This window comes from Malurus melanocephalus, unplaced genomic scaffold (assembly GCF_030028575.1).
Source record: "Malurus melanocephalus ecotype Western Australia unplaced genomic scaffold, MMel_1.1 scaffold_539, whole genome shotgun sequence".
NCBI classification, from domain to species: domain Eukaryota; kingdom Metazoa; phylum Chordata; class Aves; order Passeriformes; family Maluridae; genus Malurus; species Malurus melanocephalus.
The window spans coordinates 89,981-105,779 of record NW_026623771.1 but is presented as its reverse complement, the minus strand read 5'-3'; the positions used below and the strand labels follow the sequence as shown (position 1 = coordinate 105,779).

The 15,799-nt window shown below is 40.7% G+C and overlaps 1 protein-coding gene across 1 annotated transcript; it reads right to left on the bottom strand.

The window, feature by feature from the left end:
• Nucleotides 1-442: 442 nt before the first annotated feature.
• SDHA (succinate dehydrogenase complex flavoprotein subunit A) lies at nucleotides 443-15,728 on the bottom strand. Its single transcript, XM_057381882.1, has 15 exons — nucleotides 15,625-15,728; nucleotides 12,824-12,910; nucleotides 12,372-12,533; nucleotides 11,500-11,643; nucleotides 11,202-11,366; nucleotides 9,960-10,108; nucleotides 8,567-8,691; nucleotides 6,131-6,299; nucleotides 5,350-5,545; nucleotides 4,356-4,527; nucleotides 2,944-3,062; nucleotides 2,455-2,566; nucleotides 1,757-1,887; nucleotides 1,177-1,290; nucleotides 443-783 (listed from the first exon to the last, which is right to left on the bottom strand). Exons 1-15 carry the CDS (start codon nucleotides 15,697-15,699, stop codon nucleotides 697-699), a joined length of 2,007 nt encoding a protein of 668 aa, XP_057237865.1. The 5' UTR covers nucleotides 15,700-15,728; the 3' UTR covers nucleotides 443-696.
• Between the last annotated feature and the right edge of the window lie 71 nt (nucleotides 15,729-15,799).

Sequence of the window (15,799 nt, the reverse complement as noted above, 5' to 3'; positions counted from 1 at the left end):
TTCCTCAATATTACTTACAATCAGCAATGATGATGCTTAAAGTACCCACACCACAAAATTCAGTTATCTCCATCTTCTCTAAAATTATTGCAATGAAGAGCTGGGATTGGAAGAGGTCTCTGGAGGTCACCTAGTCCAACCCCCTGTGAAAGCAGGTACACGTGGAGCATGTTGCATAGGATCACATCCAGGCAGGCTTTTARTATCTCCWGAGGAGACTCCACAACCTGTTAGGCARCCTTTTCCAGTGTTCTGCCACCCTCAAACATAAARAGGATMTTCCCCATATTCAGATRGAAGTTCCTSTGTTTCAGTTKGTGCCTGTTGTCCCYTGTMCTGTCACTAGGCACCACATTTCTTRCTCTGAAAATATGAAAATAACTATACATTCACAATAAGAGCATTGTAAATACATACAGATCAGCATATTCAAACAAATACAAGACTTGTAATTATTTTATTTAGACACATTTTGTGTTTTCACTGTCAGTTTTGACAGATGGGTGAAAGAATATGAGYTGTTCTGCATTCAATTTTTAATAAATGTACAGTAAGCCACAGCAGAATACAAGCTGGAGAAAAGTTTTGTCAGCATTTTCCATTCATTGCTAAGCAACAACACTATTTTGGTTTCCTTGTGCTATGCTTATGTACACTGGCCCCTCGAGGAGAGGGCTTCAAGTGAGATGGAAGCTGCTAGTATGAGCGGATCGCTGGCGGGACAGTCTGGCAATCTTGCTCGTTCAAAGTTCTGTCGATCACTGGTCTGTACTTCAAGGTAACCTAAAGTAAAAGCAAACAAAGAACTTTAGGACAACAGGATTCAGAGAATCAGTTACAAAGAACCCCAACAATTAAGATTTTTAWAGGGTCAGAATTCAGTTCTATCTTTGAAATACCATTAAGCTGTTCTGCTAAACACCAAACAACAGGTTTTGTCACTCTTAGAAGAAAAAAAGCTTTTGAACTGGCCTGACACAATGGGAAACACAATCCCAGTTCAAATAGCAAAGTCACTTCCCAAAGATCAATAGTAACTTCTCCCAGTTATGCCTACTGCTCAACTACAGATTAAGTCTTTTATTTTGTGACAATCATTTGCTGGATTATCACAATTTCCAAGGCTGTTTTATGAGAAACAGCAAAAAAGACCCTCAAGCACCAAGCTCAAAGTACCTTCCCAGTTGGAATATCCACGTATGAAAGGGTGTGCTTTCTCCARTGCTCCTCAAATGGCTTSCGCTGTTGGCCTTGGAGTGGCTTAGAGTAGTCAAACTCATCTACCCGTAACTAGGGAGAAAATGAGATTAGTATAGACCAGAAGTTGTATCTGCAAATCATTTTAAAACCAMAAGATTAGCTGCGTTTCAATTACACTTTCAACACAATGTGTCTCTGAACAGGCAGAAAGCTTTATCTTAACACTTCTGTGTCCAATCTGAAATGCTCATACTTTACAAGAGCTTTATTGTAACTTTCCTTGCATAGGATAATTTTTCTGTTCATGCATCTTTATGTCCTGTTTATGCATCCATGGTATTATTACTATAGTCCTGGTTTAGAGGTCTCTAMTCACTCCGATGTGCACATGGAACAACTCTTCTCAAGATCATACTCAAATGGGACCCTACATACTACAATAATCTTAACAGTGATGATTGTACGTTGAAGAAGTTACAAATTTAATATAATTCATCTGAGGACACATACCAAGGAGATTCAATGCTAACGTGCAGGTCACAGAGAATATTAATACCTTATAATCCTCTCTGGCGTGGGCACCCCGGGACTCTTTGCGAGCCTCAGCACCATAAATGGTTTGTAGAGCACAAAGCATCAGGTTCTGAAGTTCRAGGGTCTCCACCAAATCAGTGTTCCATACAATACCTGGTAAAATATTATAATACTATGAAAAACAGTCTACAAACAAGAGAAATACACGAGTGAACCAAAGATACATCATCAGTTACACTTAAATAACCTAGTTCTCTTAAGATGCACTGCAAGACATGGCAGTATCTGTCTGCATTGTGATCTKCTCAGCTGGAGAATTGAAACTGAGTGTTCAGCCCATGAATAGTCTCTTTGCAATTCCCCAGTTTTTTCAGGAGATACTGACAAAGTTTATCATTCACCTTAGTATCTGGACAAGTTCACATCGTGCTCTGAGAGAAGAACAGTTTGTACCTTACACATTCAAATCCAGTTTCAGTCTCTGCTTCTTCAAAAGATTATGCAACCAGAAAATCACCAATAAGGGTAAGTATTTTACTGATTACCATGTTTAGTAAGTAGGGCTCTACAAAATATTTTGAAAGATTCAAAATGGTGAAAATCTTCAACCAAAGATTCAAGGAACACATTTGGTTTACAGAAAGAAAGAAAGAGCATCAAAACCACCAACACTTTTCYGCAAGTACTCTGGGCAAGGTGTRTTCTTTGCTGTCAAATTACCTCTGTCAAAAGTCTTTAGATGAGCCAGATCACCATAAATTTGGCTAAGTTTTTCACAGCCTTCTTGGAGTACAGAACCAGTACGAAATACAGCAGCATGGTTTTGCATTGCCTGCAACAYAGTAAAACAAGATCAGTTTGATATGCTGCATATGAAAGCATATAACTTCCTTAGCTCCAACAGAGCTTGATACAGAGCTGTTCTGAGTTCAAACTTGTCTGCAGCCTGAAAAACCCCATAGTCTTCCATTCACCCCAAACCACTGAAACCCCACTCTTACACAGCTGGTAAACTGCACAAGAGCAATAACCATGAAGGGAAGAAGAAATTAACAAAAGTGATACAACCTTTGCTGCACACACAATCTTCTCACATACTTTTTTTAACTTCTGTATGGCAAATCCTGAAATGCACTTTGCCAAGTGACCAAACCCCACTGTTGCTTGCAGTTCATCCCACCCTATTCTTGAGAGCTTGCCCAGGCTTACCTTCTGCATGTTAAGTCGCACTTCTGAAGTCCTAATGCTTCCATTAGCAAACCTTAACTTGTCAAGATTAGCAACTGAYTCTTCTCCAGCATTTGGTTTAATGGGTGGAACTGGTTCTCCTATTAAGAAAATTTCAGTAAGTTTGGCAGTCAGGCTTTGATTTGGTTTCCAGCAGTTTCATAGACTAGCAATTACTAAAAATCAGATTTGACTAAAACATRATCTTTCTTCCTCTGAAGTACACAGTAAGTGTAACTTCCCTAAGTCCCACCAATTGTATCCATACATTTAAAGTTCTCAGTGGAATATGAATCCCATTCTTTCCTAAAACAATTAGTAGAGATTTTATAGATTTGGCAAAATTCTTCTGTTCCTTCCTTTGAAGCAGCACTTGATGAAATTTCTTCTAAACTACAGAAAAAGCCTGTGGGCCCTACCCCCTCTGCTATGTTTTCCTTGTCTCCTCACTCCCAAACCTCCCACCCTTTCTTGGATCTGTAAGAGACCAGGACTAGTCAAKAAGCTTGGCAGTCTGAGCTCTGCACACATGAACTCTGCATCTTGCCTTTAATACTGGAAGCTGCATGGTACTGAGCAACAAAGCAAAAAGCATCTTAGCAGTACAATTAATCTCATGTGTAGCTTTGCATTCAGATTAATAAACCCCTTTCCAAAATTTCAAACTCTAAAGGGCCACAGAAGGATTCAAATAGATGTTGGCACAAAGCCAGACCCAAYAGGCATCACAAGATCTCGGCTGATTTTATGAGGAATCATCAGTCTCTGCAGTTTGGACACCAAGCAATAAGAAAACAGACAACTACCTCTGGACTCCAGCTGCTCTAGCAAAACTGCTACTTCCARTGTTTTGTTGGGGGTTGGAAGGGAGGACTTGCTTCTTTGTTTTCTCAGGTCAACAATTGTTGCTGAACYAGATTATTTAAAAATACCTAATATTCAGCAGAATCCAGGGAATGACATATTGCAATTTTTARTATTTATCTCTTACCACCTGCATGTCAGACCTTCTTATAAATAAATCAGCAAAGTGGCAGCAATTCCACTAGACAAAAGTGCCAAGTGTAAAAMAGATTACATTTTGATGTAGAAGATGGTGTAAGATGTAGAGAAGTCAGTCTTCACATTCAATATTGTTTCAATTTGTCAAAAACCCCAACTGTTCTTGACCCRATTCTAATTTTAAAAGGATCAACTTAGAAAGCAAACAGCAATGTCAAAACATCTGCATAGCAAAGWACATGCCTAAAAAAAGTATAAACACTGATTTCTTCCTTTTCTAACAAATAAGAGCCTAYGTCTATCATTCTAAATTTGAATCAGATAGCAACAACTCTTTTGCTAGGCAGAAATTGCATCATAAACGCAAATGACTCTAAAAAAATGAGACCTACCTGGCTTGCATGTATTTGCAATCGTAAGGGCACAAGCACGACCGAAGACCACCAAATCCAGAAGGGAGTTTGCTCCRAGCCGATTTGCACCATGGACGGATGCAGAAGCTGCTTCGCCGCAGGCGTATAACCCAGGCACCACCTTATCCTCACCGTTCACRTGTGTGATCACCTAACATTGCACACACTCCATTAATACCCAGGCTTTAATCAGCTTGTAACAGTGCAAACCTCCTTATTCTCAAAGGCCAGTGCATGTAAGGATGAAACACAGCAACCTGAAGTTTTCTCCAGCTCTAAACCCACAATTATCTTAGTTTAAAGGGCAAGTAGTAATGTACGCAGTATGTAAATACAGATGGGACTAACAAAGATTTCCTTTATGTTTATGTTTTTCTGTATGTTTATGAAAAGTACATGGTTCCACTTCAACAAAACTCTGCAGCAGGTCAGAAAGGCACAGGAATAAAGTCTGATCTGCAGGCACTTCTAAGGCAAAATTTTACATTRAAATTTAACAAATTTAATACACAAAGAGAAGAATTCAGTGGACACTATCACACTGACTTCCAGACTTAATGCCTGTTGGAGGAATCTGCTTTAGTGTTTAGATCACATGAACTACAGAGGAATAATACATATTAACTCATGTTATAAAATGAAATAGAGCCCTACTTGGATCCACGTTCGACTACATTATCCTCAGCTCGATAAAGAGAAAATTATTGTCAGACATGACAGTAACTTCATTTTAGATGTTTCTTGGAACTGCCATCTCCAGATGGACTGGAACATGGCTATCAAGTTATTTGAAAAAACAAAAAAGATTGTATGTTTTAAGTACTCTGACATTATCATTATTATTATTATTATTATTAATGGTATTAATCATCCTTACATTTATGAAAAACATTGTTAGCACTTCTTTGTTTGGAAAATAATTTCCTATTATGATGATGAAAATAACAGCCCAAAAGTGATGTATATTCCTTACCTGTCCTTTGTAGTTAGTAGGAATACCTCCCATATTATAATGCACAGTAGGTAGGACAGGGATAGGYTCTTTAGTGACATCAACTCCAGCGAATATCATGGCTGTTTCGGAAATCCCTGGGAGACGCGTTGCCAGCTGCTGTGGTGGCAAGTGGTGCAACTGCAAGTACACATGGTCTTTTTCAGGACCACAACCCCTAGCAAAAGAAGCAACATTGGAATATGTAACAGGCATTTACAAACACTAGTAGCATTTCTAATCCATTTTAATTTGTGAAAATAAATAGGATTTTCTTCAAATGTTATCTGACAAAAATCAGTATCTAGCAAAAATCATATCTAGCAATCTTTAGTAAGACTGCTGCCCTCGGATGAATGGAGGTAATTTTCCAGCTCTCAGCTTTCTTTTCACGATAATTCACAWTATTTAAGACTTTWWAMYWWTWMMMCYYYKSAAAATACGTAAAAAWTGGATAATTAGTTAAAGAGAACASAGCACCAAATTATGTTAATTGTTTGCACTAAGAGCATACACACTACACTTGAACAACTGTCTCTAGACACATTATTTAAACAGGAGATTGCTAATATCTTCTGTTTTCTTTCAGTATCATTAGGAATTAACAAGATTTCTGCCTTCTTCTTCTTCTGAAGATCAGCTTCAGCCATTAAAGCTCACTTTGGTGAATTACTATGTGCTTATCAAATGAACAATTGCACTTCCTACAGTCTAGTATGATTACATATTTATACTGCAGCTTTGTTAAGAGTATTTAACTTACCTTCCTTCACGGATTTCTATGGTCATGGAACGAGACACTACATCCCTGGAAGCCAGATCCTTGGCAACAGGAGCATATCTCTCCATGAATCTTTCACCCTGACTGTTAATTAGAATACCTCCCTCTCCACGACATCCTTCTGTGATAAGGCAGCCAGCCCCATAGATACCTGTTCAAAAAAGAAAATGCCATCAAAGGAGATTTATCTACACAGCTTTAGTCAGGATGATGAACACTGAATAAGCAAGGTCATCTCAAAACAATGCAAGGAGATCAGAGGGGCAGATTTTATTCCACCCTAACCATACCACCACAAACTGTCCCCCACGCCTACATAGAAAAAGATGTTACTCCTTTTAAACACTCTTCCCAAAAGGGAAGTTGATTTGGAACACCCGCAGTATTGCAAWTATTAAAACTGGAAGTGATCTGCACCCATCAATATGTCAGGAGAATTTTACAAAGACCTTGTAGACCRTAAGGAATTATTTTAAGACTTTCAATAAACCAGAAGTTGATTATCTCAAGGTCCATTTGCTCATTTTTGTTCCCTCTTCATCTATGCTCAAGCAGTAAAAGATGGCTYCAAATCCTGAGGAATGTAAAAGCTTACGCAGTTTTCCTTTATAGAAAAAGGCCCGTCTGTTATTCTGCAGCACTGATTACCACAGAAAACAAAAATGCAAACCAACTCATGCAYTTGATAATTATCTTAAAAGCTATAAAATTACCCTACAAGCAATGAAGCTTCTTTAACTAGCAAGACCTTAAGGAAGTCAAATGAACATTGGATCTCTATGATGGAACAATAACATTGTAAAATTATGCCAACAATTTCCAAAAAATCACAATGTCACAAGTTAAAATTAAGCAGTTAATTAGTTACAAAAGAAATCTAATTTGTGGTAATTGTTACTCAGAGTTTGGATAATGATCCTGTGCTATAAAACCACAGCTCTAAATATATACCTTAAYTTCAACTACCCCACTTCCACAGAAGATTCTAGTATGTAATTCCCTAACATTTGCACCTATCATGTTGCATTGTACTGARTATCAAACCCCTTAAAATATTAAGGACAATGGAAACATAAGTTTAAGAAGTGGTTTCAGCTTGTAATTCATATAACTTGTTAGAATTGTAAAGACAGCACCTCAAAATATTTAATACTGGTCTTTAAATTTGAACAGCTGCGACCCTTCTCACATTCTAAATCTTACGCTGAAATTTATATTCAACAGCAGYTGCAGGTAAGTCTAAATACATGTCACAAGCAACTACTCAAGTGCAGTAGAAAAGTGAAAACTGACTTTTGCATATCATGCTTGGGGTGACACCAGGTTGGTGACCTGTCACCACAGGATTCCACAGGGTTCCATCCATCTATCTATCTATCTATCTATCTATCTATCTATCTATCTATCTATCTATCTAGCACAGAGACCCTGCACTCTTCAGCATCTTCATAAATGACTTGGACACAGGACTGGCAGATCCTGAGCAAGTTTGCTGACAGTACAACACCAGGAGGAGCTGTTGATTCCTTCAAAGGCAGGGAGGCCCTACAGAGAGACCTCGACAACTTAAGAGAGCTGGGCAATCCCCAGTTGTATGAAGTTCAATAAGGGGAAGTGCTGGATTCTGCACCTGGGATGAGGCAAGTGTGGATGTAGGGACAGACTGGGCAATGAGGTGCTGGAAAGGGACCTGRGGATCCTGGCTGATGSMARKTKWAMMKKRRYCMRSMRKKSCCYKGSMRSCMRGRRGGRMMAAWSKKKYCYKGRKKSMWYMRGSMMMRSCSGGSMARGGRRGGGRWTKKCSCMSYYYKSYYYKRMCYKGGGKKGSCYYMMCYYSARKKSYKGGGRSMRKTTTKGGKKSCSMMAWWKWARRAASRMMWTWAAMYWWTKRGGRRKKKTCMAARGRRGGSMMKKRRGRWKGKKRARGGSCYTKRRGGRAARSCMAAWKRRGRRSWGSYKRRGKYMMYTKGKYYWKTYMRKCYKGRRGRRRMYKRRGGGRRRMYTYAWYMMRKYYRTAACTTCCTCATGAGGGCAAGAGGACAGCCAGCCACTGATCTCTTCTCTGTGGTGACCAGTGACAGGGCCCAAGGGAAYRGCATGAACTTGCATRTGGGGAGGTTTAGGSTGGATATTAGAAAAAATATTCTYCACMCAGAAGGTGGCTGGGCACTGGAACAGGCTCTCCAGAGGAGATCACAGCACCAAGACTGATAAATTTAAKAAAGGTTTCAACAATGCTCYTAGGCACATGGTGTGACTCTTGRRATGTCTTGTGCASGGCCAGGAGTAGGATTTCATGAACCTGACAGGTCCCTTCCAACTCAGCATATTTTGTGATACTATGACATTATAAAACAACATAAACATCTATTCAACTCATTAAAAATAATGTTGTAAGTACTAATTCATATTCTGTACCTGTAGGGTGAAACTGCACGAATTCTAAATCCTGGCAAGGAAGCCCAGCTCGTGTGACCATGGCAGTACCATCACCRGTACTGGTATGAGCAGACGTGCAACTGAAATAAGTACGGCCATACCCACTATGGAATACAAAAGTAAACAGAATTAGCAGGGAGAAAAAATGAAAACATCACTATAGCACATCACTAAACTACGCTGTTTGCGCAACAGTAGAAATAGAGAAAAGGGTTAATAAGAAAAGTGTGTAAGTTTTACCACTCCTATACTAGTGTAACCATAAGAAAACAACTGGTTTAGCCTTGCTATGGTCAACCATATTTGAAAAATGGCTGGTGACAGAACCTCCAAGAAAAAAAAAAATTCCAATTCCAAAGCAGGATARCTAGGTTAATATCAGAAGCCTTTCTGCCAGGAAAAAAAATGTTATTTCATGAAGTTTTCATAATCTAATACCAATGAGTTTCATTTGAACTATCACTAGCAGTTTTATACAGAAAATGCAAATAACAATGGTTTATATCCTCAGTATGGCCCTGATTTTATATTCTTAGATTTAAAAACTTAGCTGTCTAGCTATTAAACATGAATTATTATGCTGAAAACAACTAGGTTAGCCTTAGTAATAACTGSTAACTGCCAATCTGCCCAGTTTCAGGACAAAATCAGAAGTATCAATCTACATACTCTACGTACCTCAAAGTACACAAGCATTTAAAACACCTYAGAAAGCCAAATTATGTAGGCAACCAAACTAAATATTTTTCTTTGACCGTTACACTTATAAATATTTTACACATAGAAATAGATAGGAGACAACCATAAGTAGCAAAAGACTCATGTAAATAGTAAATTCTTGCAAATATAAATTCTAATAAACATATACAAAGTCTGCAACCAAGTAATGCTAAGTTGCACTCATATTCTGATAATTTCAACCTAGAACAGTTAGAATTATAATGGCTAAATCTTAATGAAATAGATTCTCTAGAAAGCTGTTTCCTACAGGAAATTCAGAACTCTACAGATACACACATTGGTAGCACTGCAACAATGTCTGTTTTAAACAGCTTGTTTCAAAAACTTAAGACCATTTGCATCATACATACTACTCTTACACCTTCTTACTTTATGACCTTTTTCTAGAATTCAAAGTTAGACCTCATACCAAATCTATACTTGGTCACAAAATTAATATGTGCTTTCTTTCAGAGGAAACGACTGAATTCAGTTATATTCCTTTTAGTGTGGAGTCAATGAACCTATAAATTATGAATTAAGTTTTGTCAGTCAACATATCTTCCCCACACTGGGGATTCAAACACATGTATGAGCACAAACGTCAAGCTGGTAACACTCAAGTTTTTGTTCATCACAAAAGTTACATTACCCAGTGGCAATGACTGTGTTCTTTGCCCTAAAACGATGTATGGTGCCATCTTCAATACAGAGGGCAATAACACCACGGCATTCTCCATTCTCCATAAGGAGGTCCAAGGCAAAATATTCAACGAAGTAGCTTGTATCATATCGTAGAGACTGGAGGAAAATTAGAAAGGGAACTTTTATTGAAGTAACCTCTCCTCAAAACTGTCAATGTATATGGGCTACACCAGGATAAAAAACTTACCCACCAACTCTCAGGGAAGACACTTTAAAAACACATTTATTAAAGAACTTGCTTATTAATCTGTTCTAGCTTTAAAAGATACAAGTAGCAACAAAAGTACTTAGTTCTGTGCCCTCATAAACTAGYCAACAGGCCTTGTCATTTCACTCTACATTTGGCAATACATTAGCCAGCTGCTCCATACATGTAAAGCACGTTGCACTTAAGCTCTCTCAGAGAAAGGGAAAACACCTCCAGGACCCAATAAACCAGCAGGAGCAGCAGGCACCGAGTCAAACATTCCTTCATGCCCTCAGGAATCAGAGCAGCATTTGGCTTCTGTATTGCAGCACCATACACAGTGCGAACTCGGAGGAGAGCAATTAGCAGGCTACCAAGTAAACAAAAAAACAATAGCTACCAGGTATTTGGATTTSTGGTTTCAAGTACCTCACTACCATTTTCAAACAGCCAGAACTTTCTTCAATTATGGTTTGAAGAATTAATAGGCAGACATGCTGTAACACTAGTCAATTACATGCCATAGAAAAAGCACAGAAATGCACAGTAAGCCTTAATTCACATACACCTTGTTTCCCCCTCTTTCCAGTTTGAAGATGAGTGAAAAAAATGCTGGTTTGTACCACTTTTCAGGGTTCCCCAATGTTGCTGTGTCAAAAATTTTAGAAAAAAAGGGCTTTTGGAGGCCAAGTTTATATAAATTCTCTTTGGGTCTGGTTAACAGACACARAAGTACTAATAGCACAGAACTAGCCCAGACCACAAAGCCAACAGTATAGACTAAGTAGCATCCATTGTCTTTCTCCTTCTACATTGTCTCAGGAAGGACGATAACCCAGAACTGTTACAAGCCATTCCCCTGGATTTCTTATTCATATGTGAAMAACTACATGTTTGTTTGGTTTGGGTTTGATTTTTTTTTCAAACTCTGGGGGCAAAAAAGAAAACAAAAATTCATTTAAATACAAATACCCAAAGCAAGTTTACTTCATAACTGCTTACCCTGCCATACAGAGTATGTAAGAGTGAATGTCCAGTCCTGTCTGCAACACAACAGCATCTGTGGGCCTGTCCTCCYTTTCCAAACTGAAGACTCTGTCCACCAAATGCACGCTGATAGATCTTTCCTTCCTCAGTTCTGCTGAACGGCATCCCGTAATTTTCCAGCTGTTGAACCCAAACAACAAGCATCAGAAACTCTTGTGCGTCAAAATACAACACGTTATTTTAAGATCACCTTCTTGGAAGCTAGCCTGTGATATAAATAACTACAGCTGACATCAAATCCCATGAGTCTCACCTCTATCACTGCAGCTGGGGCTTGCTCAGTCATGTAGTGTATGGCATCCTGGTCACCCAGCCAGTCCGACCCTTTCACCGTGTCATAGAAATGCCACCTCCAGTTATCATCCTCCATGTTCCCCAGAGCAGCATTGATCCCTCCCTGAAAATGAAAATCMATTTTCCAGGCATTACATTAATCAAGTACAGGTTTACCACTTATGCAAATAAAATCAAGTCAGATTTAAGGTGGCTGTGAAAAACCTGTGAAATTCCTCAGTTTCACAATGGCTCATCCTGCTGTTTTGTGTAACACAATGAATCACAGTTACACTGTAGGCAGAGAAGCAGCTCTGCATTTTGATAATGTTTAGAAAAGGGGAAGACAAAAGAGGCACTATAATGAAACAAAAACATAAGAGGAAATAAGGATTAAAAGAACAACTAGAAGCCAGATAAAAAAATGTGCCTTGCAGTCACTAACTTGAAAGTAAAATTAAATATATCTGTTATTTCATATAGAGTTTGGCARTGATAGGTTAATGTTGCACTCTTATGATCTTAGAGGTCTTTCCCAAACTTAATGATCCTGCGATTCTATGATATACTACCCTCCAAAAAAGTTTCAACTAAGTACRTAGTACTTATACAAATAAGCATGGCCTTGAAATATGATGTTCAAGTGTCCCATTCCTAGTAAGTTCAAGGCCAGGCTGGATGGGGTCCTGAKCAATCTAATGAGTGGAAGCCCTKTCCACAGCAGAGAGCTTAGAACTGGGTATCATTTAAGGTCCCTTCCCAACCCAAACCACCAAATTAATTATTCTACACCCAAAACAGCTCTCCAACAGCAGGCATTTTTTTAAACATTTGTTCTGCCTCATTTCTCACCTGTGCAGCAACAGTATGGGAGCGGGTGGGGAACAGCTTGGTAATACAGGCAGTGTTAAATCCTGCTTCTGACAAACCAAAGGCAGCCCGCAGACCTGCTCCTCCTGCACCCACAACAACTGCATCGAACTCATGGTCCACTACCGGGTATTGTGTGGAAATCTGGAAAAATAAATCAGTTTATTATGATTACAAAGAGTTCAAGATAGGTCAAATAAGTTTCACAAAAACACAGGGAGTATAGGTATAACATTCTTAATAAGACTCTTGCAGCAATTGCTACATCTGTTATACTCTCTTGCTTGAAAACTGTCATGAAAAAGAGCCATGCATTTTAGCAACTGAGTCCCACAAAGGAGTTAGACACAACATTCCACTAAAAGCCTGAATGTTTCATGTCTGTCAAGCATTAAGTGCATTACTGAATCACAATATAAAAAGTACAAACATACCGAGTCAGAAACCTTCGTAGAGGCATTTTTCTTTCCRTAGACTGTGAAGTGTAACTTCCGTGCAGGAGCATGGCACGCTGCTGGCCACTACAAAAAGAAGCCAAGACAACTATTATGGAACAGATGTCTCCACAGGATAGACTTTTAGCATTCTCAGGTACCCTACATTTATAAAAAATCTTCTCTTACCGCTGGTATCACATATACAAGAATACTAATGTATTTTTAAAGCTACCTGCAATGACCTTCTGGCTTTCCTATAATCATGCCATATAATAAAAAAAAAAGTTTGAGTGGGTAAGAGAACAGCCTGCAGTTAACAGAGTGTCCCAGACTATCTATTATTTACCTCACTAACAGTGACCAGTCTCTCAGACCTATCAGAGGCTGCACCRAGGAAGAACATGTTTGCAATTAATGCTGCAGTGTTCTTGCAGGTTTTTTTCATAATTAAGCAAAGACAGCTTTGTGGGAACCATGGAAAGTAATAGAAAATACCTCTCTTGTCAAGCAATCCTCAGAATGAATTATTTCAGGTAGTCACAGTACTGAAAATTGAAAAAGGTTGTAGGGAACGCTCTTCCAGCTGAACATTGCTTCAAAGGCAGAGATATTTCTCTTACTCTTTATGAAATGARTGACCAATTTAGAACCACTTATTAWTACATAAACTAAGCACAAGGGTACAAGTTTTATCCTTCTGCAACGTCACTCCCTCTCCCCGACCTGTTCAAAACCAAACCAACAACACCAGCACCTAAACCTACACAGTATGAGTCTTTGCTTTGATAGATTAAAACAATCAGTATTTTAGTTTCCACCTTGCCAGTGTATAAGAACCTGGTATTCCTTCTTTGCACAGTTCAAAAAACAAGCCCAACYCAGCATGCGTGATTGCTGAGAACAGCAAAACAAAGCCACATGAGTGACCTGCCCAGTGACATCACCACCTCCCTATTTGAAATATATTCTAAAATGCACTGGAGTGATACCTGCCTTTTCCATTACCCTACAATATGCAAACAAGCAGCTCTTCCCTCTCCATTACTTTCAAATGTCCTTCCTCTTCCCCCATCTCTCAAGTGAACTCCAGTACACTTTCTTCAACCTAGTTTTATCGTTCCTCATATCAGTTTCCTCAAATTATCTTCTTGCTTTACAGCAAATCTACTGTGTCATTATACTTGCTAACTCATTTGTGSTTTCTACAGTCATCTGGAAATGAGATCAGTCTTAATACCTATTAACAGGGTATTCTACCAGCACTCTCCTCCAGGCAGCTACTCTCCCTGTTCCACACTGCTGTGTTAGCACACTTGGACTCCAAACAAAAGTCCACAAAGCAGAAAAAGATGTTACACTAGGTCTGAAGGAAACACTGATGCAGCAATACTGAATTGTTATGCTATCAGGAAGATCATGGCCCTTGTGAAACTWAAGGTCCAATCACAGCCAGCCCACTGCCACCTAAAACACAGAGACACTTTTAAGCCTTTCCCTCTCTGTGTAGCTGTCTTTTGTGCACTGTTTTCTAACACAAGTACAGCTACAGCTCTCTTTTGTAATCCCAAACTCATTTTGGACACRCAGGATGAGAACAGTGGAAAGAAACTGAAAACTCACACCTCACCATGGAGAAGAACAAGCCTTCACTCAGGACTTACAGCCCAGATAACACAAACCTGCCAGACGCCTCAGCAGCCCTTTCTGGGCACAATCACCAGCCAGGTTCAAGCAACTCAGATATACACTGGCTTCCCACACAGGTCCAAAATCACAGAATCTGTTAGGCTGGAAAAGGCCTCTGAAACCAACCAATGGCCAAACACCAYCATGTCAACCAGACCACAACTTTAAGCGGCACATCCAGTCATCCCTTGAACACCTCTAGGAATGCTAACTCCACCGCCCCTCTGGACAGCCCGTTCCAATGCTTAATCACTTTTTCTGTGAAGAAATTCTTCGTGATGTCAAGCCTGAACCTTCCCTGGTCCAGCCTGAGGCCATTTCATCTCWTCCTGTCACTAGCTGCGAGGTAGAAGAGGCTGATCCCTCTTCCCTGCTATAATCTCTTCTCAGGCAGTTTTAAAGAGCCAAAGAGTCCCCCTGAGCCTCCTTTTCTCCAGGCTAAACATCCCCTGCTCTTTTAGCTGCTCTTCTAGCTGCTCTTCATAGGACTTGTGCTCCAGACCCTTCTCCAGCTTCATTGCCTTTCTCTGGACTCGCTCCAGCACCTYAGTGTCCTTCCTGAACTGAGGGCCCCAGATCTCGGCACGGGTGTCGAGGTGTGACCTCAGCASGGCCGAGTACAGGAGCACAATCACTTCCCTGGTCCTGCTATACACATTATTGCTGATAGAGAAGTCTGCGGCGAGCTTTCTATCCCGGGGCTGGGGCCGCACTTGTCGGCTCTTCCAGGGCCTTTCCCCAGCACATCCCATTGCCGCCGCCTCCCTCAGCCCCTCAGGAGCTGCTCAGGGCCTCAGGCTATGGCGCTCGCTTCCTGAGCCGAGAGGCGCGGCCCAGCCATGCCCACAGCCACCTACTCTCAGGAACCTGCCCCCGGGACACGGGTAGCGAGGTCGGTGCCGCTCCAAAACAGCACCGGAGGAACCGAACATGCCGGGGATGGGGAGATCACCGGGCGGGTCAAGGTCACGGAGGGGACAGCGGAGCCGGGCCGCCGCCGGCGGGAAATCAGGGCAGAAACAAGGGGAAGGACAGGGACAAGGGCATAGACGGGGATAAGTGCAGAGACAGGGACACGGGGAGAGACAGGGACAGAGACAAGAGGGACTCACCGCCCGCGAAGCCGCGGTCGGGCGCAACCAGCGCTTCGCCAGTCCCCGCGCAGCCGCCGCCGCCGCCGCCGCCATCACACACCGCAAAGCCGGGGGGAGCAGACGCGCAGCGCGCAGGCGCGGGGCTCGGCGGGACACACCAACCGCGCCGCGAGGGGGAGACCCCCCCCGAGAA